Here is a 26,080-nt window from a genome sequence, read left to right as displayed (position 1 = left end):
CTCCTGCATGGAAGGCACCCCAGTCCCCCCTTCCTTCACTGGCTGTCACTCCACAATGAGAAAGGTGAGGACCATTTCACTTTGATAGCACCCTGTGGCAGACCTCATTAAGAAGATTTAATCCTCTGTTTAAAAAAAAATAAAATAAAAACATAGAACAGATTTGCAAACTCTGTATGTTCCGTGCTGGTAGCAAAGATAATCAAAGTTCTGCAGGACTCTAATTTTTGACAGGAAACAGCAACCAAGAAAAATTGGGTGTGGGGTGGGAAGGGAGTCTCTGATCCTCTAATATTGCCTCTTACGGCGACTATTTCTATACCAGGGATCCCCAAATTCCTCCAGCTGCAGACTAAATGCTCTAACAGACTCCCCAAACCACCTGCCTTCCCGAGCCCCCTCCTGACTAGAGATGCGGAGGAAATTTTGCCCCATATTGGTAGAGACCTCAATTCAGGTTATCAGGGGCAAATTGTTAATATCATCAACCTTAGGAGGCTAGTAATCCCCAGACCACCCAGGACCCCAGGCAGACCTCGGCGGCTAGGAAACTGCACTGACCTTTGCCGGAACAAAGCAGCCCAGCCAACACCCCTCCTCTGCTCGTTGCCCTTACCTCTTTGGTGTGAGTGTGGAAGGAGACGGACATGTCCAGCAGAAGCTTCCGCTGCTCCACCCTACGCACGAAGTCTTGGATGCGCACCTCCAGATGCCGAGCTGCCTTGTAGATCTCCTCTGGGTCACATTCCCCTGTCTGAGCCAGCTGCTCTGCCGCTTCTAGGAGCTTGTCCGCATTGGTGTAAGTATTCTGCCAGCAACGACAGTGAGGGAAAGTCAACTTGCAGTCACAAACCGAGCTTCGCGCCTTCGCCCAGCACCCACCCCGGGCTGCCCAGAGCTGGGCGTGGGCGCCGAGCCCAGAGCTCCCTGATTTGGCACGGGGGAGCTCAGCGCCCAGCTCACCCACCGCCTCTCGGCAAGCCAGCAGCCTGCGTGGCAGCTTGGAACAAGTGGGCGCTAGCTAGGTGCCTTCTGCGTCCCTGGGATTTCTCCCAGGTGGGCCGTGCCTGGAAAGACGCGAGGAGACACGCTAGAATCCCCATTCCTTGGCCGCACGCCCTGACCCCCTACCCTTACGGAGATCCATCACTGCCCTCACATCTCAGGCTGTAACTGCCAGAGCTGGAAATACCTCATCCACGAAGATCGGCTGGGTCTCTATATGAGGACGCCAGGGAAATGATAACGGGGAGACTCGCTCGACTTTGCCCCCAAGTCCCTTGTAACTACTGGTGTTTATCTTTTGGAAGGGAGCTATCTCTTTGGAGGGGAAAGGGTCAGCAACTCAGGGAACCGACAGAAGGAAGCAGCCACAGCCAGAGTGAGGAGATGCAGGCTACTCCCTGTGCGCCCAGCAAAGGCTTAAAGCTCGCAGGAAGGTTGGGGATGAGTCTGGTGATTTTGTTTATCTTAAGCTGCCACATGCACACACTCACTCTCACACACACTCTCCCCCCATCCCTGTCTGTAGCCTCCAGAGCAGTTTAAAAGGCAACCAACTTGTAATTATTGTCCATCAGGATGGAGTCACTGCCTCTGCAATACCTATATTCCAGTTATGACATGTATGCCATGGATACAACTTTCCTCACTAGGCTTCCCTTAAAAAAGATCTCCAGACAGGCCCTGGATTACAGTTGGTGACTCAGGTGTACATTATATTTCTTAATATCCCTATAGCGGCACAATGACCTACAGAATGGTGAACAAGTGGTTACTGGTGATGGTGTGAATCCGGCGGCAGAAACAGTCAGGATCGAACGCAAAGTGAGTGGAGAACTAGAATGGATTTTGGAGTGATGACTGTATGGTGCTTTACTTTGCACATATCTGAAGTGGCCTCTGCTCCCCATAGAGTTCTTTAGATTCACCTGAAGACCTGGGTGTTAAAGGTTGAATTGTGTCCCCTCTAAATTCACACGGTGAAGTCCTAACCCCCAGTACCTCAGAATGGGACCCTTATTTGGAATCAGTTATTGCAGATGTAATTAGTTAAGATCAAGTCATAGTGAAGTAGGGTGGACCCCTAATTCAATATAACTACTGTCTTTCAAAAAAGAATGCCACATGAAGAGACAGACACATGCTCAGGGAGAACACCGTGTGAAGCTGAAGGCGGGGATCGGGGGATGTGTCTACAAGCCAAGGAATGCCAAAGAGTGCCCGCCAGCAAACTGCTGGAAGGTAAGAGAGGCATGGAACAGATTCTCCCTCATATCCCTCAGAAAAAAACAACCCTGCTGACACCTTGTTCTTGGACTTCTAGCGCCCAGAACTGTGAGGCGATACATTTCTGTTGTTTAAGTCACCCAGCGTGTGGTACTTTGTTACGGCCGCCCTAGCACACTAATACACCAGGTGGAAGACCCCAGAGACTGTTGACCCAGCTTCTTGATGGAACTGCAGAGGATGAGCAGGCTTGCAGTGAACACTTGTCATGGCCTCAAGGGATGCCAAGAGAGGCCCTAGTGGATCTTTAAGGAATGCCATCTGACAAGCAACTGCCCAAGGTAAACACTGTCCCCAGAGCAGGTGAGATGGGGCTGGGGCTGGGAGTGGGGATGAAAAGGAAGAAAAACCCTTCAGCTCCACTTGGGGGATTCATGGAGAAACAGATGATACTTGTGAGAGGAAAGAGGCTTTGCCACTGAGTTAAGTAAGAGTATATTGATTCTGGAAGGCAAATGAAGGAAGTACTCAGAGTCATGATGGAAATGCCGGGAGAGATGGGAAATGATAGGCGGGAGGAGACCTCTGGGGCTGTGGGCCAGGTTAAGGAAGCCTCTTAGCGGGTTGCCTGCAATTTCTAGTAAATAAACCCAGAGCTGATGGGAGAGAGTTTTTTCAAGGATCTTTCAAATCTTTCACTTTAAACTTTAGGGAATCTCAAGAAATCCCCAAAAAGCCCCTGAGGTTGTGACTTTGTAGTTTCTAGCCAATAAATAAAAATTTATGCCAAGCCAAAGCAAGCTTGCTTTCAAGTTAAGTTTGGGACCAATAAGAGGTAAATAAAAAGCAAAAGTGAAGTTTCCGCTGCATGTAAGGTGGATAACTTGTCCTGGTTTGCCCAGGACTTTTCTGGTTTTAGCACTGAAAGTCCCGTGTCCTGGAAAGCCTGTCAGTCCTGGGAAAATCGGGATGGCTGGTTAACCTAACACATAGCCAACACTGTAGGTGTCTCAGGAGTACAGATACATATACGATGTATATTGCCTCAAAGGAGAATAAAATCACCCTTGAGAGAAATAATGTGACTACGCATTAAACGGGGCAAGCAGCACAATAATTAGGGATTAACGTTTCTTGGCATGATACAGGTGCTAAGAAGAAAATGAGTGAAAACCAAATAATAGTAGCCGATAATGACTGAATACTTCTCACATGCCAAGGACCATATGTATTAACTCGTTTAATCTTCACAATAACCCTAGGAAGTCGATACAGCCATCAGCCCCATTTTACAGATAAAGAAACTGAGGCAAAGAGTATTTCTGGCTAAGGTCACATTTCCCAAAAGTGACAGAAACAAGATTAAAATCTTGTTGTCTGCCTTCAGAGCCCAAGCTCCAAACAAAACTACCCTATCAGATGAAAAGGGGCCTTGCACGCCATGCTAAGGTGTTTTGGTCCAAGGTAATGGGAAAGCACTGACAGCTGCAGGTAGAAGAGAAGTATGACTGGGGTATAGCATCTAGATGCTCTCACAGATGAAGGCAGAAGCCTGAGGATGGGCAGGATTTAGCAGAGAAGGAGAGGTTTCTCATGGACAGGACTGTCTCTCTTTGTGCTCTGTTTATCCCATACACAGCTGCTCTCATTCTCGTGGTAATGATGTGTTTCCCTGGGTATCTCCCCAGGTACTGGTCTGTGTGCCCCTTAAAGGTAGGTCCCATGTCTCACTCATCTCTGGTTCTTCATGCCAGATACCATGGCTGGTATACAATAGGCACTTACTAAATGTCTGTTGAACGAACAAGATTCAGAGATGGGAATGATCGTGTCATGTCTGGATAAGTTGAGCCAACCTGACTAAAATCGGAGAGTGGCAGGAAATCACATTGGATAAGGCAGGGAAGAGCGCGATAATAAGATTTTATAGAGAGAGGGACAAGAGAGACAGGGGGGAGGGCAACAGGGTCAGCACTAAAAGCTGGGGTCCCTGCTCTACCCGCTACCCAGCCCTCCTCCCCATCACGACCAGAAAGAGCCTCTTAAATTCAGATCCAGTCACACCTCTCTTTCACGTAAAACTGTTCAGGGGCTTCCCACTGACTTTGGGGTAAAACAACTCAGGGTGCCGTGCGAGGCCCTTCTTCACCTGACACTTGCTTTTTCCCTTCAGCTTCAACTCACATCACTTCCCTACAAATAGCCTGTGAAACAAATTGCTTACACTTCCGGAAACTCACAGCACTGAATCTTCCCCTGTGCTTCTGCCTGGGCTGTCCTTCCCCCACTTTTTTTTACACGACCAACTCTTACCCTTTAAGACCCAGCCCAGCCCAGGTGTTACTTCTTTCAGGAAGTGTACCCTGAGATCCACTTCTCTCCCAAGGCTGGCTTAGATGAACTCCCCTTAGCTCCAGAGTGACCTGTGCCAACTCCCTCCTTGGTACCTACCATATTCTAATGCAAATGTTTGCCTTTCTCATCCACTTAGGGGCAGGTAAAGTCTTTCACATCTTTCCCTTAGTGCCTGGCACCAAATAAGTGCTCTATAAAATTTTAGTGAAGGGGGCTTCCCTGGTGGCGCAGTGGTTGAGAGTCCGCCTGCCGACGCAGGGGACGTGGGTTCGTGCCCCGGTCCGGGAAGATCCCACATGCCGCGGAGCGGCTGGGCCCGTGAGCCATGGCTGCTGAGCCTGCGTGTCCGGAGCCTGTGCTCCGCAATGGGAGAGGCCACAACAGTGAGAGGCCCGCGTACCGCAAAAAAAAAAAAAAAAAAAAAAATTTAGTGAAGGAATGAATAATTAAAGAATACATTAATCCCCACCAATCCTAATATTCAATCCTTGGCCCTCATCAACTACTTGGTATAAGACCTCACATCCTAGAATTCATGTTCAATCCCATTTGGTTTATCCTACCTCCTGGCACAGTCTTGAAACAAGAATGTGCTTACAGAATACCAACTAAAGTATTAACAGAGCAATACACTGATGCTTGTCATTGACACAAATTGGGCAAGGATCACAATAGGCTTCTGCTCACCTTCTGACCAAATTAACAACAGTTTCTGCCCCAGGGCCAGAGTCCAACCTCACTATGAGTGCAGTTCCTAGGTATTCTTTGGTTCTCCAGCCTCCTACCCCCTGTCTTGGGTTTGGCCCCTTGCTGACATTTCCTAATTGATGTTGCGAAAATGGGTTATGAGTGCGGGGATATCAATCCCTCAGCCCCTGGGGCTTTCAAGCAGGGCCTGTGGTAGCCAGAGACCTGAGTCAGAGATTTGGGCCATACAGATGGCTGCACTTCCTGTTCTTCCCTGCCCGCCCCACCCCCCCGCCATGCCCGTGTCCATCATGTAAAAGCCCTTATGTCGAAAGGCATAAAATCTCATCTTCACTTTATTGTGCTTTGCAGATATTGCTTTTTTTTTTTTTTAAAACAACTTGAAGGTTTGTGTCAACCCTGCATTGAACAAGTCTATCGGCACTGTTTTTCCAACAGCATTTGCTCACTTCTTGTCTCTGTGTCACATTTTGGTAATTCTCGCAATATTTTAAATTCTTTCATTATCATTATCTTTGTTGATCTTTGATCAGTGATCTTTGATGTTACTACTATGACTTGCTGAAGGCTCAGATTATGGTTAGCATTTTTTAGCAATAAAGCATTTTTAAATTAAGGCATATACATTGTTTATGTAGACATAATGCTCTGGGCACACTTAACAGACTATAGTATAGTGTAAACAAAACTTTTATATGCACTGGGAAACAAAAAATTCATGTGGCTCGTTTTATTGCCGTATTTACTTTATTGCAGCAGTCTGGAACTGAACCCACAATATCTCTGAAGTATACCTGTACCTTCCATTCCCCCTTCTGCAGCCTGCGCTCATTACTTTTTTGAAAGAGAGCATTCTAGGATAACTAAAAACATGGGCATCCCAGCAATACAGCTGTGGTTTCAGACTTCTTAGGCTGAAGCAGAGGGACGGGAGGCCGGCTTTTTCAGGCAAGGTGTGGGAGAGGCAGTCAGTAAAAACATTTCCGGTGTTAAGAGTTGGCCTCCTTGATAATATGAAGTTAGCCCTCTTGGGCTATGCTCTGGGGATGAGGAAGGATGAGGCCAAAAGTTACTCTTATGATTCTAAAGAGGCAATATGGACTGAAGAGCATAACTATCAGAGGGCCAGGATAGAACTCCCCTCCTGATGACTTTCGTTCCAGGTTGCATTGTTGGGACCAATGAGCAGTGAGAGGAAAGCAGCAAAAGGACACAAACACTAAAAAAATAAAAGAGACAGACAGACAGACAGACATAGAAGCACAGGCATTAGGGAGGCATATACTTCTGTCTGGATCTTGACATCAGTGAATGCCAGGCAGATCAAGGTCATGCCATTTGAGTAGTACTTTACAGTTGACAAATCTCTCTCACACTCCTTCCTTACCCAATCTGGGGCAGATCTACAGAGGATGCATCTGTGTGTGAGGAGACTACCCAAGGCTGGAGAAAGAACCACTTGAAAGGATTGGATGTAACAGCATGCAGTACTCTCACTGGGTGAGGGATAGTACCTGTTTCTACCAGGTAGACTGGAAAACGTCGTGACTCACAGGATATTGGGTAGAGTACTCAGATGAGTCTTGCCTCAGCTAAGGTAAATAATTAGCTCTAGGCTGAGTACTTCTCTGGTCTTGCCTAACACATTTTTTAAAAAAAATTTTATTGGGGTATAACTGATTTACAATGTTGTGTTAGTTTCAGGTGTAAAGTGAAGTGAATCCATTATACATATATGCATATCCACTCTTTTTTAGCTTCTTTTCCCATATAGGCCATTACAGGATATTAAGTAGAGTTCCCTGGGCTATATAGTAGGTCCTTATTAGTTATCTATTCTATATATAGTAGTGTGTATGTGTCAGTCCCAATCTTCCAATTTATCCCTCCTCCCCCTTACCCCTCAGTAACCATAAGTTTATTTTTTACATCTGTAACTCTATTTCTATTTTGTAAATAAGTTCATGTGTAGCCTTTTTTTAGATTCCACATATAAGTGATATCATGATATTTGTCTTTCTCTGTCTGACTTACTACACTCGGTATGAGAATCTCTAGGTCCATCCATGTTGCTGCAAATGGCATTATTTTGTTCTTTTTTATGGCTGAGTAATATTCCATTGTATATATGTACCACATCTTCTTTATCTATTCCTCTGTTGATGGACATTTAGATTGTTTCCATGTCCTGGCTATTGTAAATAGTGTTGCAATGAATATTGGGGTGCATGTATCTTTTCGAATTATGGTTTTCTCCAGATATATGCCCAGGAGTGGGATTGCTGGATCATATGGTAGCTCTATTTTCAATTTTTTAAGGAACATCCATACTGTCCTCCATAGTGGCTGTACCAGTTTGCATTCCCTAACACATTTTAAAAGAAAGACCTGAAAGGATCAAACTTTTTTCAAGTAACTTAACTGTGTCCCAGAAAAAAGTTTAAGAATATTTATAAGAATACAGAAATATCCAGCAACTGACAGGTAAAATTCACAATGTCCGGTATGTAGTAAAAAATTACCAGGCATACAAAGCAGCAGGAAAACATAACTTACGAGGTGAACAAAAATCAATCAAAACTGACCCAGAACTGGCATAGATGTTAAAATTAATAGACAGATACTTAGAAATGGTTATTCATATGCTATTGGCTAATGGCTATTTCACATACTCAAAAAGTTAGGCAGAGAAACAGAAGACATTAAAACAAAAGACTTTACACTTCTGGAGATAAAAAACATACTGGATGGTATTAACAGGAGGTTAGATGTTGCAGAAGAAAAGATTACTGAACTTGAGAACATAGCAGTAGAAACTACTTAAAATGCTGAGAACTGAATCACTATGTTGTACACCTGAAACTAACACAATATTGTAAATCAATCATACTTCAAATAAATAAACACATAAATAAAATGCTCAGGAAAAAGAAAGAATTAAAAAAAATCTAAAGCATCAGTGAACTGTGGGACAACTTTCGGAAGACTAATATTCATGTAATTGAAATCTCTAAAGGAAGGGGAGGGAAGTGGAAAAGATATTTGAAGAAATAATGACCAAAAGTTTCCAAACTTAATGAAAACTATAAATCCACAGATCCAAGAAACTCAACAAACCCTTAACACAAGAAACACAAGGAAAACTACATCAAGGCACATAAAAATCAAATCAAATCAAGTGGAAAAAGAAAATGAATTCTTAAAAATGACGAAGGGAAAAAAGATACATTGTACACAAAGGAACAAAGATAAGGATCACAACAGACTTCTCATCAGAAATAATGCAATCAAGAAAACAGTGGAGCAACATCTTTAAAGTGAAAAACAAACAAAAAAACCCACCAAACAAACAAAAACCCTGTCAAGCTAGAATTCTATGCCCAGCACAAATATTTTTCAAAAACAAAGGTGAAATAAAGGCACTTTAAGGCATACAGAAGCTGAAGGAATTCTTCACTAGTAGACTTGCATGACAAGACATGTTAAAAGAAGTCCTTCAGAAAGTAGGAAAATGGTAACAGTTGGAAATATAGATCCACACGCAGGAAGTGCTCTTATATGGGTGACTATATAAGATTTTTTTCTTACTATTTAAACTCTTTAAAAGAAAACTGAATGGTTAAACAAAAATAGTAACAATGTAGTGTGGAGTTTATAGCACATACACAAGTAAAACATATGACAATGGCACAAAGGCCAGGAAGGGAGAAACAGAAACACAGTTGACCCTTGAACAACATGGGGGTTAATTCGTCCTCCATATCTGAGGTTCCCTTGCATCCATGGATTCAACCAACTGTGGACTGTGTAGTACTGTAGTATTTACTATTGAAAAATATCTATGTATAAATGGACCTGAGCAGTACAAACCTGCACTGGGTAAACTGTATACAACTGTAAGGTTCTTGTACTATATGTAAAGTGGATAATATTACTTGAAGTAAACTATGATATATTAAAGACAAATACTATAAACCCTGAAGCAACCATTAAAGTAACTAAATAGTGATAGCTATTTAGCCAGCAAAGGAGATAAAATGTAATCATAAAAAATATTCAGTTAATCCAAAAGAGGAAGAAAAAGTAACAAAGAATAGATGAAACAAATAGAAATAAATAAGATGACATTAAATACATCAATAATCACATTAAATAAATTGTCTAAATACCACAATCAAAAGGAAGAGATTTTCAGACTGGATAAAAAGGCAAGTCCCAAGTATACACTGTCTATAAGGAATGCACTTCAAATGTAAAGACACAACTAGGTTAAAAGTAAAAGGGTAGAAAAAAAAATAGTAAGATAACACTAATCAAAATAAAGCTTGGGTGGCTACATTAATATCAGACATAGTAGATTTCAGAGCAAATAATATTACCAGGGAAAAAGAAGGCGACTTCATAATTATAAAAGGGTCAGTTCATCAGGAGGATATATTAATCCTAAACATTTATGTACCTAATAACAAAGCTTTGAAATATGTGAAGCAAAAACTGATAAACTTGCAAGGAGAAAGAGACAAATCCACAATTACAGACAGAGATTTAATGCCTCCTCTCAATAATTAATAGAAAAGTAGGCAAGAAATTAGGAAGGATATAGGAGATTTGAACACTCTCAACCAACTTGACCTAATTGACATTTATAGAACACTCCACCCAACAACAGCAGAATGCACATTCTTTACAAGTGCTCACAGAATATTTACCAAGATTAATCATATTCTGGGCCATAAAACAAGTCTAACACATTTAAAAGGATAGGAGTCATAAAAGTATTTTCTCTGATCATAAAGTAATTAAATTATAAGTCAATAATAGAAATATCTCTGGAAACTCCAAAGAGTGGGAAACTAAATAACACACTTCTAAATAATCCAAGGGTCAAAGAAGGCAGTATCCATTTACCAAGTATGTACAGTATGCTAGGCATTGTGTTAGGCTCTTTATATACATTACCTCTAAGCTTTGAAACCAATCATAAGATAGGCATTATTGATTTCATTTTACAAATGAGAAAAGAAATGAGGCTCAGAGAGGTAAAGTAACTTGTCTGGAGAATGTTACAGAGCTAGAAAATGGCAAGCTGTGTTTCTGACTGTAACATCCAGGCTCTTTTTTCATTGAACCATTTATCTCTCTAAGACTCAATGTAAAATCTCCATCTCCTCTGCTTCTCTGTTACTTTACTCACTCTTATGCCTTTGATTTTCAAATTATGACACTGTAATTGTTCATTTGCAACTGCTATTCTTGTTTGCAACAAACTTCCAGTGTGTACATGTTGACTTCCAGAGAGAACTGAATTCTCCTTGGAGGACGGAGTCCTATCCTACTCGTCTTTTCTATCTCAGGTACTCATCAATATACCTGCCAGCACAGTGCTCTGCTCTCAATAGGCACTCAACCCCAAAACTCTGCAGCCCAGCGTCTTGTCAGCAGTGAGCCTTGGAAATGGACGTTTACCTTATCTCCTAATGTAGCTAGTCCTGAATTTAAGAGTAAGTAGTGATCCAAAAGTTCCTTTGTAAGACTCTTACTTAGCAGTGGGAGGGTGTTTTCCATGTAAATGGGAGTTAGAGTCTCAGGACAAAGTAAAGAAATTCAGTTGAGCACACAGCATATTTAAAATACAGTACTGATATAGCACATCATGTACAATCGGCCAAAATTGATAACTAGGGTGACAGAGGAAAATGCTTTTCAGTTTTCATCCTGGAGCATCAGGCACATGTTTCTCCGTCATCTGCTGGCTCTTGCAGGGGAAGAAGGGATGGACTCTGACAATGGCAAAGAGGTCTTTGGTGGGAAAGCAATGAGATGGAAAGGAGGAAACTACTTGGTGTCAGTGATGGGTTAACCCACCATATTACATCTGCTGGAAGGACATCTTCCTAGGTGTCCTGAATAAGGGAACAAACAATAGTTGCCTCCATTAGGACAATCTGTATATGTCCAAACAAGGGGCAACTAACGACTAGTCCTAATCAGAGGCTGCTTCAATGGGAGGCTGTCTGTACAAACGGGCTACGAATCTACTAACTGGGACTGATCCCAAATATAACCACTGTAGATGCCAATACCTCCCAACACAAATAGTCTGAGAGCTGAGATTATCTCTGGGAACCTAAATGCTGGCTTTATCGCATTTACATATACAATCACCACCCTGTCCCATTCTCACACACCTCTCTACTTTCTGGAAAGCATTTTCCTCTCTATATCTAAAATGCTTCAACATCTTTTCCTATTAACAGTAAATGGTGTATTTTTCAGAACTCCACATTTTTTAAGTAAAGTTTTATTTCCTACAGTCTAACTTTCATTTGTTTAAGAATGTACCTAGGCTGAGGAATTCCGAGAAAAGAACAGCAGTTGTTCTTTGCTAGGCTGTTCTCCTTTACTGATTTTCTCTTTCCTTCTAATCCTCACTAACCCTCTTCATTTACATGCTATGCTTTAAAGGAACTTCAGTGCATTTTCTCTCAGCTGCAGGCTGGAAGCTGAATATCTAGGCACTCTCAGGCAAGACAGCAAAAGAGATAATGAGAATTAACTATTAGCATATTATAATAATAAAAAGTAACACTTTGTTTCTGGACCAAAAGGCAGGGTCAATCCTAGAGGTTGCCAATACAAGTTACAAAATGTGATTTGACAGAAAATACCAGGTCCAGCTTGTAAGAAAGGACCAGCCAGATTCCAGAAAATGTGGCCACCCCTAGGGGACTGAGACACAAAGCAAGGAAGGACTTTCTCCTTGACCCTCCCCACCTCTGCCTCCAGGGCATGGAGAGCAGTTGAAGGCAGAGACTGGGCCAGGCCTGACGCTTAGACTGAACGTAAAGAAGATGGTACTTATAGGAAGGGGCCTAGAGGCCAGAGGTTGGCCCAGAGTTACAGGCTGGGGCTAAGGAAAGAGTCCTAGGGAGCTGAGCAATTAGGAGATCAAAACCAGGAGAGTGCTGTGCAGACACAAAGCTCTGAAGACTGCAGAGGGAAGCATTTAATCCTCTTCCCACTGAGCAAGTCCCAGATGCAGCCAGCTGGCATCCATATTGCTGCTGGGAAACAACCCACTCTTGGAAATTAATAATACCGTCTCCACCCTGGCCACTCTTCCTCTTCCCTCCTTCCCCTCACTCAGCTCAAATTGGCAAAAAAAAAAAAAAAAAATGAAGGGGAACACATAACCACAACAGAAGAATGAGAACAAAAATATTTTAGAAGTGAAGCAGGCAGACCAAAGTGTTCAGATACGGATTTGTGGATTGCCCAGTCGCCTAGCCCTATAGAAGTTCATTCTCATGTGGAATTCTTAAAGTCGAAGAAACAGTAGTTGGTGAGACAGCATCCCCATGGAACAGAGACGAGTAAGGCCACCTGTTGCAGGATTTGGCAATTCAAGAGATTTGGGGGTGGGGGGATGTACCCAAAGTGATGTTCTCTCTCAGAAGAGTAAACTTGCAGTGTTGCTGGTTTTCCTGTTTTCCATATCCTATGTTTGGCTGGCAGTGGGAGGCAGTGGGCATGAGAGGGAGAAGGCAGGGCTTTAGAGAGAGAAGACAGTTGGCTTGAAAATACTGCTGAAAACCTTGTGGATTGTGGATTTATTTTTCTCTTCTGTTCCACCCTGAAAAGGACGGATAGGGAAAGGTATGCCTGACCCAGGGAAATGGGGATCACGTGATGGGGAGAACAAGCAGAGGGGCTGGCCCACACTTCTGCTCTCACACTGGTTAGCACAGTGCTCCTCGAGCCCTCTCACCCTCTTGTGGTCACATACAGCCCTGAGGGTCCTACATAGATCTACAGGGAGCCTACCACCTCTGACTCTCTTTATGGATGGTTTTCCTGCTCACTTTCGACTTCGCAGACCCCAACCCTCCTCTCTGCCCTGTACTTACCTTAGCCAACCTCCCTGAGTTTCATCCACAGATTCTATGGAAAAAGGTTTCTTAATAGTAGCACTATTAACATTTTGGGCCGGATAATTCTATGTTGGGGGGCTGTTATGGGTTGAATTCTGTCCGTCCAAAAAGATATGTTGCAGTCTTAAGTACCTGAGAATGTGACCGTTTTTAGACATAGTGTTGATGTAGGTGGAATTAGTTAAGATGAGGACAGACTGGAATTGGGTGGGCTTTAAGCCACTATGAATCGTGCCCTTATAAAAAGATGGGCGCATAGGACTTCCCTGGTGGCGCAGTGGTTAAGAATCCGCCTGCCAATGCAGGGGACATGGGTTTGAGCCCTGGCCCAGGAAGATCCCACATGCCGCGAAGCAACTAAGCCCATGCGCCACAGCTACTGAGCCTGCACTCTAGAGCCCGCGAGCCACAACTACTGAGCCCGCAAGCCACAACAACTGAAGCCCGTGCGCCTAGAGCCCCTGCTCCGCAACAAGAGAAGCCACCGCAATGAGAAGCCCGCGCATCACAACGAAGAGTAGCCCCCCCTCACCGCAACTAGAGAAAGCCCGCGCACAGCAACGAAGACCCGACGCAGCCCAAATAAATAAATTTATTTAAAAAAAAAAAAAAAAGATGGGCGCATAAACATACAGACACAGACAGGGCTCCGTGTGACATGAAGGCGAAGACTGGAGTGATACAAAGGAATGCCAAAGATTGCCAGCAAACACCAGAAGTCCAGAGAGAGGCTGGGAACAGATTCTCCCTCACAGAAGGAACTAACCCTACCAACACCTTGATCTCAGGCTTCTAGCCTCCCGGTCTGTGAGACAATACACTTCTGTTGTTTTAAGCCACCCAGTTTGTGGTACTTTGTTACAGTAGCCCTAGGAGACTAATACAGGGGCTGTTCTGTGTACTGCAGGATGTTTAGCAGAATCCTTGGCCTCTACCCACAGGATGCCAGGAGCAACCCCTTCCCCAGATGTCATAACCAACAATGTCCCCAGACGTTGACAGATGTCCCCTGGAGGGCAAAAATGCCTTCCAGTTGAGAAACACTGTTTTAGATCGTAAAACCATAGAGGAAGCCCCAGTGAGGGAGACCGTACAACCTCCTCAGCTTACAGTGCGTTTCTGATCATCATTCAGATGGCAGAAGCCTTAAGAAATCATCTAATCCTGTCGTTCTCAGAGGACAGGCTTAGGGTAGGTAAAGGGATCTGGGGAAGAAAAGCAGTGCTCAGGCCCTACCCCAGATCGCTCAGATCAGAATGGGAGGGTAAGGGTGTGGGCGAGGAGAGTATCTGGCAACATATGTTCTTAAAAGCTCCCCCAGCAGATGTTTTTATAATTGCAGCCACTATCTAAGGTTGAAACCACTCATGTAAGGACTGGGCTCACAGCCTGGGCTGAAATTCTAAGGTGAGAGAAATCTAGTCTTTTGCCCTAAAATGGCTACAGGCTTTCAGTGAATAGTAATGTTCCTTAAGACCAAAACGTTCAATAATAGGGGGATGCTTTACTACACTGTGGTACGACCACATGAGGCCGTCGTTACAATTATGTTTTGAAGACTATTTAGTGATCTGAGGAAGTATTCCTGATGTGAGATTAAATGAACAAGTTAGGATAAATCAGAGTATGGTTCTGACTCCTATCTATCTATCTATCTATATCTATCTATCTGTTGGAAAAAACTACTACTGATAATGCTGGCTGCCAGTTTTGGATCCACTTACAAACGTTATTACAGTAGTAGACTATACTATTGTATCATGTTACAGATAAGAAAGCTAAGGCTTGGAGAGGTGAAAGAACTTGAGTAAGCTCACATAGCTAGTAAATGATGAATGCCAATGTGGGATTCACATTTATTTGACTCCAAACAAAACAGTCTTTGCATTCTGCTGTGCTGAATGGAAATTTGCCAAAAAATATTAATAGTTTATATATAATTATCTTTAAGTTATATTAGGGATGATTTTTCTTTTCTACTATTTCCTTGTTTCCAAATGTTCTACGGTGAACATGTATTAATTTTATAGTCAAAAAAAAAAGGAAAAATCATTCAAAGTATAAAAATTATATGCAGGGCATTCTTTAGAAATTATGACAAAAAATAAACAAAATTTTACATTTAAATTTTATATGTTTGCTTCTTTTTGTATGTGTAAGAAGAAAAATGTACAAGCTAACTGTGATTGCCTTGGGAGGGAGGGATTGGGAAGTGGGAGCGGAGGGATAATTAGCATTTTTATTTACATATATCTTTGCAATGTTTCACTTGTTATTACAAAAAATAGGAATCGCTTTCAAAATTTGAAAAATACCTAATAAAAGAAATTTTAAAGGAAAACGTAAGGATCTAATATATTTGTGTCAACTGAGTACATCCAGAAATACAAACAACTTTCATTACAAATGTATTTATCTTAGAGACAGATGCATTTCCTAGTTCTGGGAACCTGAAGACACTAATGCTTGACCAACCACTGCAAAATATTCAATCATAAAAAAATGCAAAATCTCTCTGCAGCCCCAATCAGAGATTTCACCTTTCTCAGTTTGGACTTTATGACACTGCTCATCATAGCTCTGAAGAAACATGATTTTGATATGACATATATATGCAAAAAAGATCCACTTAAAAATAATTACCTATGAAATCCTGAAAATTATTTCCCCTGGGCACAATGCAACATCAACTACCCGGGACCCTGAGTTGTCTCCCTCAGCAGTCAAAAATAAGAGACATGTCAAATTTGAAAATACTTAAAAGTGAGGCAGACTCTCAGACAACACTCCCAAGAGCCTCTATCTGGAATGGGGCTATAGGGTTTGGTTGAAAGCCTTCTTTATCACCATCATATAAATATCAAAGCCCTCATGCCCAAGGCATGGAGCTGACAGCAGCCAAGAGTGACAGGCAGGGCCCAGTCCTTTGGTACTTATCTGTATGAAACTGACAAGCTGATGTGATTGAAATGCTTAGGGCCCTTTAAATAAAAATCAGCAAAATAAAGATGGAGTGATGCAAAGATCAAAGGAATAACAGGAGAGATCTACTTCTAGAAGAATCATCCTCTGTCTTCCCATCTTGCTGGTACCCTCTGGGACTGGGGTTTCAGTGGCTTTAGAAGGTCTAGGTCACTTATATCTCACCTTCCCCAGCTATACCATTAAGATCATCATCATCCAAGAGAAATATGGCTTTTAGCCACAGGGCTGCTCCGGGGCCCACAGGAAGTGACACATACTGCTCTAGGGGCTATATTCCCTGATCAGGCCTCCCTCAAAGCAAGTCAGTCCTAGAAGGGCTGCAGTATTGGGAGGGACCCTCTGTAATGGAAAAGGAAAACCTAGGCCTCTGCAGTGGACTTGGAGGTCTCTCTACTCATGTTCACTGAAATTAGTGAACATCGTCATGCATCCTGAGGCATCAAAAAAAAAAAAAAAGGTGAATTGTGTTCAGAATGGTCTGTATATAAGGCATCGAAAGTTTAAACTGTATTTCAAAAAGTTTACCAAAAATAAAGATGAAATCTGAAAAGTTTCAGCATGAAGTGCTTAGGGTGAAGTCTTGGTTTTTTCTGAAATTAAATTATGTAGAACAGTTCATTCTCCAAGGGCGAGAAAGAAATGAGGTGTGACAGTAGTACAAAGTGGTGATGTGATGCTGAGGGCACACTGGGTAACAAGTGATCGGGTAAGATGGACAGGCCTGGAGAAGTTTTCAGAAGGAGGCACATTTTTCAGCCAACTTTAAAAAGTCTAAAATGTGAAGGCAAAGAGGAGGAATATGCCAGGCGAGGGAATGGCTTGGGCAAAGATCCAGACTGGGAAGTTGGGAAGATGTGACGGGTCTTGGCAAGGAACTAAGAGAGGCACAGTCCTGGGGTTTCCTCCTTCAAGTCGGGGCTAGTGATGGAAAGTTTGCTGGGGATGTAAAGCAAAAGTGGCTCTTGCCTCTTCCGGAAGAACAGCCCACCTCTGCTGAGAGAAGCACAGTGCAGGAGTCAGAGAGCTCAGCTCTAGCCCTCACTGTGGGATAAGCCCCAGACAGTGGTCATGTGGTACAGAACAGTGGTGGGGAGGGGTGTGAGGGGGGCAGAAGAGACAGAGGAAGGAGAGCTACACAAAGAATGGGGCCACCTGCATACCCTTCTCAAACAGGGCCAGATTCAGAGATTTGCTCTAGGATGGAAGAGACACCATATATCCACCAAGGACTGTTTACCACAGACTGTCCGCCAAGACCCAGGGCCCTCTGAGACCTCAGGATCCCCATTTTCAAAGTGGGAACAACATCTGCTTCCTGTTTCCTTTCTTTAGGTGATCGAGTGAAGAGACTCACCCACTGGAGCATTTCCTTGGAGCAGAGATGCTGCGGGAGATCAAAGACTCCCCACAAATGGGCCCCAAGGGAACGGGCAGAATCCAAATAGCTGGAGGTTGGACCATGAGACAGGGAAGGGTCATGAGGTTCAGGCTCACATCCCATCATTCACCTCGTTATCTGGAGCGCTTGAACGTTCCTAACTTTTACAGGCCAAGAAGTGTCTTCCATGACCACAGATTACACCCATAATCCTCATAGTCATGAAAACCTCGGCAAGAATCATGAGTTATTCAGCACAAACCCACCCTCAACACGACAAAGGGGAAATTAAGCAATGGGGTTATGTGAATGGAGACATAGTAAGCAGAAGCAAGCTGGCCAGGAGGCGGGGTCTGGCAGGGCATGGATACTTTCACAGAACCCCAAAGAAAGTAGCTGGAAGAGTCACTGTAGGCCCCCGGGGCTCTCTGGAAAGGCTGGGTATGAGCTGTGAGCAGGGCTGCCCTGTTCTCTCTAGGCAGAAGGGCATGTAAGATAAGTGGTCAGAGTGCTCTATGTACAAAGCATCATGCTGTTTCCATTTCCATTTCCAAAATCCACCTCTGACCCCAAAGTCTCACTGATGTACACTTACATAAACATCAGAACAAGGCTCATTAAATCACTAGCTTTAGCTTTAGAATGTGGAAAGTTTCCCGGCTAATCCTACTATGCATGGGAATCTGGCCCTCAAACAGTGTCAGAAGTCTGAAGAGTTCAGTTAAACTCCGAGACTGGTCAGCACATTCTCTCTCTTGGGAAACACCCGGTGTGGGGCAACAGCATCAATCTTTTCTATATCTTTAGCTCCTCTTTTCTAAGCATGTTCCAGACATGATCTCATCCACTGTCTCTATATCCCTGGAATAATAATGATAATTTACATCTGCTCTGTGCTCTAGACTTATAGTGCTTTTAAGTACATTATCTCATTTAATGCTTACTTCAACTATGATGGAATAAACATTATTCCCACTTTGCAGATGTAGAAAGGAAGTTTGGTGAGGTTAGGTGACTTGTACATACAGATGGAGTGGCTCTGGGCCTCCTACCCAGGTGTTCCAATCCCTGTATCCTTCCTCTTACTGGATCTTGTTGCCTCCCACAAGGAAAAAGGGAGGAAGACTCTGTAACTCTCATTTTATTGATGGTAAGATTATGGCTTTAATTACTGAAGTGGCCTTCATATGAGGCATAGGGTAAGGAAAGAGAGAATCTAGGAAATTATCAAAATTATTCTCTTTGATAGAGAGAATCTATCAAAGTTATCTGGTACCAAATCATCTGACCACCTGAAGCCATGATAGGATGTAATTACTTGGAGTGAACCTCAAACCTCAACCTTTCTAACCTTATAAATTTGTAAAACTTTTACCAGAGTGACAGCTACAGCAGTTGAGTCAGACCCAAGTTTTGCATCCAAATAACCCTCTCTTCTTTAGCTATATTTTTTTAAGCAAATGAGACTGACCTTGTGAATTCCCAAGACACTAAAGAGTCTATAATTTTAGGCAGAGTCCAAGACTCCTGAAGAAGAAAACTGAAACATGTCTATCACATGGATTTTGAGCTCCCTTTTTAGCCTTATTCACTGCCCCCTTCCCTCGAAGTTATTTTCAAATTCTAGGCATGTGATGGACTAAAGTCCACCAGAGCTATTTCAAACCATACTTGGCATTGTTGAGGCTCAGATATAACATACAAAATAGCCCACAGGGTGAAACACCATGGAGATGTGTAATTACAGTTGAGGTTGCCAATATCTACTGCTATCAGCTCCTAGAATATAGTAGGATAGCTGCACTAGTCTCTACTGAAACCCAAAGGGCAGTCAGTGCCTTGGGCTGGCTGGGCATTTGCCTTGTGTATCCCAAGACAAATAAAGGCACCTATCCTGATGAGGCTTGGATGTCACCTGGTCCCACAGGAGACCACAAGAGCTCAGCTCTCTCTGCCCCAAGCCTGGCTGCCTTTCCAGGTGGAATAACTCAGATGTGATGCTTTGTTCCTGTCAGACCTTGGCAGTGGGCTTTTCTCCTGTTAAAAATTTATTCCAAACAAAACTGGTTCATGAAATACCTCCAGCTGCTTATTGGCAGAGAAAAAGGACACATCTGCTTGGTGGGCTGCTCTTGTTGGTGATGTATGTTTATTTTTTGGTTTGTGTAATACACAGCCTGAAGCCCTTTCACTCAGGACTCTTAGGTGTTGGTTCCTGGTATTCATCACCTGTCCCCACGGCACCTCCACCCACAAGTTCTCAAAAGCCCTTACCCTCAGCCCAGACACTCCTGATTTGCCCATCACCCCGAATGCCACAGTAAAGGCATACTCGCCTTCACGGAGCTCTTAGGGGTCCTAGAAAGCACAGCCCACCTGAAACCACACTTGGACCAGAACCAAGTGCTGCATCCTAGACCCTGACTAGAGCCCCTATTTCAGAAAAGGATCTCCCAAGAGAAGATGGGACAGAAATGAAGGAAAGAGGAGGAGGAAAAGAAGAAGGAGAGAAAGGAAGAAGGAATAGGGAGGAGCAGAGAGGCTACAGATGCTACTGTTTTGAAGTACTCCCCACCCACCTACCACCTCCACCATCACCATCTCCAACATCATCTCAGCCAGTTTTAGGGACTCAGAAGGTCCTCACATCCCTCTAATATACATGCACCTGCAATGGGGCACTGGAAAGGCTTGGGAGGGCACTTGTAAATTGCCATTCTCTGAAGCTTTCTCTTGGGAAAAGATTCTGAATGCTTGGCTTAAACCCAGCCCTCTGTCTTCAATGCTTATTCTGCTTCTCTTTACCCACTTGTAACTGTACCTGCTTTTAACAGCCTATAATTATAAGTTACTAGAATCCGGGAAAGAGTAAAAAGCCTTAATATTTCACCAGCAAAAAATAAAACAAAAACAAAACCCACTGCAGATATATATCTATTACCATGGATATATCATTAAGTGAGAAAAGCTGGCAACCAACATACATATACATATAAATAAAGAAATATCTGGAAGAATAAACACCAAACTATTAGCAACTGTTAAGACAGACAACTGAGTGGGTGGATTATTTTTGTTCCTTTTTTGCTCATCTGCACATATATAATGAAAATGTGTAGTTTTGTAATTAGAAATTTTTAAAAAATAAAAATAAAATAGAAACTTCATTTGGAAAAAAAATCAAAAAGAGAGTTGAATAAGCTCAGTTTTCCCCACTACTCTGAAGGTACGTGAGCTAGAAGCATGGGCTCTGGGGTCAGACTGGGTTCAAAGCTTGCGTCCTACACTTGAATGATACTCTCTAGGCCTGATTTTTCATCTGGAAATTGAGGATAATATTAAAATCTACTCCACAGAGTTGTTTCAAGGATTAAATGAGTTATTTCTTATAAAGATATGTATTCAATAAATGGCAGTTATTATTATTGCTTATTCTTACATGTCTACAGCACAGGTTTAAAACCTTGCAAATACTTTTCAAAATGCTTCTATCTAGGAGAAATATTTTCATTGTGGAACTTGCATACATTCCCCCCATATGCAAATCCATCACTTGCTCCCTCTTACTTTCAGCTTAGACAGTGCTGGCTTCCAGGGGCCCACCCTGCGGGCACAGTGTCACAGAAATGAAAGGAAGACGGAAGAGAAAGGAAGTCAATTTGGTTTCTCTTAATCTGGGCAGGTTGACCCCTGTTGAAATTAATTATTGGAAGACATGGTAATACATGGTTTGCTTTCAGAATCAGTACCAGCAGATGAGGAAGCTCTCCTCTGGAACAGCTTTCCTTGTTTCCTTTCTAAACCATGTCAGTGCTCTCTGAGAGTCAGCAACTTTATTCTTCCCAGCGGTGTGTTATTCTCACTGTGCAAGGTAAATATGTTGACACCTTGTGAAACTAGTGGCCACATTCTTGGGACCCCTGTGAGCAGGCCCACTGAATCAGAAAATCCTTTAGAAGGGAGAATGCTCTCACTCAGTGCCCAGACTCTCTCCCCTTCCTTCCCCTTTTCTGAGGCCTTTATGGCAGGTTCAGCTTCAGTCTCATGACAGAAATGGAATCACACGTCTTACCAACAGACTAGTCCTTCATATCAGGTCCCACTGGCAGCTAATCCAGCCCTGCCCTGGTGCTCACATTTGATAATTAGACTTTTATCCCTATCCCTTCCTTACCTGGAACCCTGCCTCTGATTTGCAGCCCAGTAACTGAAGCCTGCTATCTGTTAAGAGTCTCCTCTATGTAAACCACTGATCCTCTTCCTTGCATCTCTGAATACATTGGCTCTTGGATGCCCAGTAGTGGGTATCCCCTACCTACCACCCCAAGGCAGGATGCACCATTACTTTATTGCCTTTCCTTGGTTCTGACTGGTCAGATTGGATGGACCCCTCTTTCACATGCTTAACCCGAGGGCCAAGCTTAGTTCCTGTAGCTGATCTTTCCACTTGGCACCTGGCCCATCTCAAAGGACAAGCCTACTCTTTCCAACCTAGTTAGGCAGACCACACCATGCTGAGGCTTGAGAGATGACAGCATGGTACTTGATAACCTATCCTGGAAGGGAGTGAGGCTTAGAGGTATCCCATCACCACCACCCCCATGGTCACCACTACTGCCACTGAGGCCACCATTCACCAGGCACCTCCCACGAAACAAATTCTCTATTAGGCACATTGTACATATTATTTCTAACCCTCACATCACTCTGTGGGGGAGGTGTCACCATCTCTGTTTTAGAGAGGACACTGAGGCTCAGGGAAATTGACTGTCCCTGGGCCCAAGGCCAACAAAAGAACAGATTGACTGCAAATGCTACACTTTTCTTCACTATATCATATGTCCAAATAGACGGAAATTGGAACTGAGAGGGATGTCTCAAACAGGCTTGTGGAGCTATCAAGGGAGATGTGTTCTGGAAACAAGGAGGTTTCACTAATGATAGCCTGACCTTAGCAAAAGGTAAAAAGAAAGAGACAAAATAGGACTCCCCTGGTGGCGCAGTGGTTAAGAATCCGCCTGCCAATGCAGGGGACACACATTCGATCCCTGGTCCGGGAAGATCCCACATGCCGTGGAGCAACTAAGCCTGTGTGCCACAACTACTGAGCCCGTGCTCTACAGCCCGTGAGTCACAACCACTGAAGACCGTGTGCCTAGAGCCCGCGCTCCGCAACAAGAGAAGCCACCGCAATGAGAAGCCCGCACACCACAACGAAGAGCAGCCCCTGCTCGCCGCAACTAGAGAAAGCCCGTGTGCAGCAACCAAGGCCCATGTGCAGCAACCAAGACCCAATGCAGCCAAAAATAAATAAATTAATTTTAAAAAAAAAGAAAGACAAAATAATATTCTGGGCTAGGCCAAGTATAGTCCACTTTGTGCTAGAAAATGGAAATGAAGACTCAGGCTAGATACTGGCCAAGTTAATTGTTAAACAGGACAAGCGCCAGCAGAGAACAGAGCCAGCTGTCACCAATAGTGGGTACACGTGTTTCAGATAAGGTAGAGGATGGGTAGAGAAAGATGAAAGGCAGTCGTGGGATGCCTAGAGCCCTGAGGTCACACAGAGCTTTTAGAAGAAGAAGATGTCATAGAGGGTCATGAAGGTGACCCTGGAGTCCAAGGGAATTATTAGGCACAAGGAGGGAAAGACTGTCACTCTGCAGTCCTGTGGCCACAGTGCTAACACATGGTTGTCTGAGGGGCTTCCTGGATCCACACATAGAAAGAGGATTAGGAACTGGTTCTGGGGTGAAACTGAGGACACTGCCAGGCCCAATCCCAGAGACATCCAAAGCTTTTGTGGATCAAGAGACTCTGTGGCAAAGGAGTTGAGAGCCTGGGCTCTGGAGCCAGACTACTGGGTTTGAATCCCAGTTCCACCCCTTACTAGCTTTGCCAACTTGAGCTATTATTTCACCTCTTTGCCTCCGACTCGTTATCTGTAAGTTGGAATATCAATACCTAACGGGATGTTATGAGAATGAAGCGAACAGTGCCTGGCACATAGAAAGTCCTCAGTAAGTGTTACTGTTATTATCATTACTGCTGTTGTTATTAGGACCTCCTCAACAGGGAGAAGGAAAACATGTCTATCAGTGAACACGATAGACTGAATAAAATGTATGACTAGGGTTGTCTTGGACTCAAATCAATATACTTAACATAAAATCGGTATACTTCTTTTGTCTAATTTACCTTTTCTTTTGCTGTTGCCTTTAAGATACCCTTGAAAAGAACCAATCTTATTCATCTCCAACACGGGAGAATTTTTGAAAGGGAAAAAGAACTTTGTCACGTTTCAACTAACAGAGGGGGAGGGTTAAAGCCTCCCTAGCAGTCAGGCACGGTGTGATGGTAACTATCTCAGCCAGAAAATCATGGAAACTTAGTGAGGCTGGGGAAATGAACTGAGTAAGGATTACCATGCCCTCTTGTCAAAACCGGTTTCCTATGAAACCAATTTACAGGAAATAATTTCATCTGAAATAATGTTTTAGGTTTCTTTGTTTTTTTCAGTTAAAAAAATATGGAAGAGTCCAAAGAACTCACTCAAAATTTGGCTCCAAAGACGCTTCTTCCTGGACTGGGGCTGTCCGTGCTAACTCCAGCTCAGGGCAATCCTACAAATTCTATGAAGATGGCTCTCGGTTAGGTCCCAGGTTATACGTTCCTGGGGCCTGTGTTTTTATGAATATTCATCTAATCTGCCTCTCTTCCATTTATCATTCTTAGAGTTGGAAAGGACCTTAGACATCACCTGGCCTGATATCCACCCACCAAAGGAATGAATACCATTCATTCCTTTAACTTTTCAAGCACCGATTACATGTTAGGCTCACCATGCTAGGCACTGGGATAAAAAGGCTAATAAACTAAAATCCCTGCTCTAAGGAAGGTCATAGCTGGGGAGTGAGGCCATCATAAAATTGATTATGACACTGCATGATAACTACCATGATAGGGATGTGACCAGAAAAAGTGGATGCTTTAGAAAAGGGGTATTCAATCCAAGCCATGGAGGCCTCTGAAGGCTTCCTGAAGAGGCGATACTTGAGATGAGTGTTCAAAGATGCACAGAAGTTGGTCGGGGTAGTCAAAGTTAAAGAGCTGGGAAGGATTGAAGAGGAGACAGCACCGAGACTTGAGAGCATGACATGTTCAGGTAAACTCTGGGAGACAGGACTATCGAGTGGGGTAGAGGGAGCACAGGAGGGATAAAAGGTAAAACCAGAGAAGTCAGCAGCCAGGTCATTAAAGGTTTATAATTTCAAGAGTTTGACCTTTATCCCAATGGGACAACACCTATGAGTTCCATAACAAATGGAGTAGCATGATGAGATGTGCATTTTAGGAAAACCACTCTGGTAGCAATTTGGGCATGGATTTAAGGAGACCATGACTAGAGTCAGGGAAAACAGGAGGATATTGCAATAATCCAATCAAGAGATAATGAGACTCTGCTCTAGGGCAGTGGCAATGAAGATGAGAGGAAAGGGACATATTAAAGACAGAATCAGTAGGACTTTGTGAAGGGCTCATGAGGGGTGAGAGTTAAGAATGACTCCCAAGTTTCTGGTTGGTGCTCTTCACCAGCACGGGGAATACAGGGGGAAGAGCACACCTGGAAGGGGCAGGAGATGATCAAATAAATTTTGGACACATTGGGTTTGAGAACCCTCTGAAAAGTCAAAGTGGAAGTGTCCAGAAAGCCAGTGTGTTTTCGAACAGGAAGCACAGGGGTAAGATCAGAGATGAGACACAGATTTAGAAGCCATCAGGGTAGGGGGGCAGCTGAGGGTGGGAAAGAGTATAAAATCATGCAGTGTAAAATCATAAAATGAGAAGAGAAGGTCTGGGGAACAAATTCTGGGGAAAAAGGAGAAGAGTCTAAGAAGGAACAGTCAGAAAGACATAAAGAAACCAAGAGAGCCAGGTGTCATGGCAGGCTGAGGACAAGTGAATTTAAAAAGGAGGAAGTGGTTGACAGGGTCAAATGCTTCAGGAAGACTAATTAGTATCTGAAAAGTATCCTTTGGATTTAACAAACAAAAAGAAACATTCAGGTGGAGACTTTGGTAAGATTAACCTCTGTTGGCCAGAGAGAATAGAAGCCCAATGGCAGAGGTCAAAGGGCATCTAGGAAGTAAGGAAATAAGGGCAGATGCAAATATAAACCGTTCTCTCAAGAACTTGGGCTTTCAAGGGGAGGAGAAACAGGGTCCAGAAAAGGTAGTCTTGGTTTCTTTTTATTTATTTGTTTGTTTTTAGCTTTTTACATATCCTAGGGAAAAAGGGTTGCCTCTGCTGGAAAACCTCCCATGATGAGAAGCACACTACATCACAAAACATTTCATTCTGGTTTTGGACAGCTCATAAAAAAGCAACCGTGTGTTAGAAACGATACGTGAATTAAGCTAAAATTAGCTTCACTATACCTTCCACCCTATCTCTTCTATAGGAACCTTTCAACTATCAAACCCACCTCCCCTTG

General features: G+C 43.4%; 1 protein-coding gene across 1 annotated transcript in view; it reads right to left on the bottom strand.

The window, feature by feature from the left end:
* LOC149749336 (kalirin-like) overlaps nt 1–26,080 on the bottom strand; it is a 168,520-nt gene that overhangs the window by 125,353 nt on the left and 17,087 nt on the right. The window contains exon 5 of the mRNA XM_089909901.1: nt 617–808. Coding sequence (XP_089766027.1) covers nt 617–808 — 192 coding nt within the window. The remainder of the gene's footprint in view (nt 1–616; nt 809–26,080) is intronic.

This window comes from Delphinapterus leucas, chromosome 4 (genome assembly GCF_059928025.1).
Source record: "Delphinapterus leucas isolate spDelLeu-1000000601 "Yukka" chromosome 4, BTC_Dleu_Yukka2, whole genome shotgun sequence".
In the NCBI taxonomy this organism is placed as follows: Eukaryota; Metazoa; Chordata; class Mammalia; order Artiodactyla; family Monodontidae; genus Delphinapterus; species Delphinapterus leucas.
This window is presented reverse-complemented; position numbering and strand designations above follow the sequence as displayed.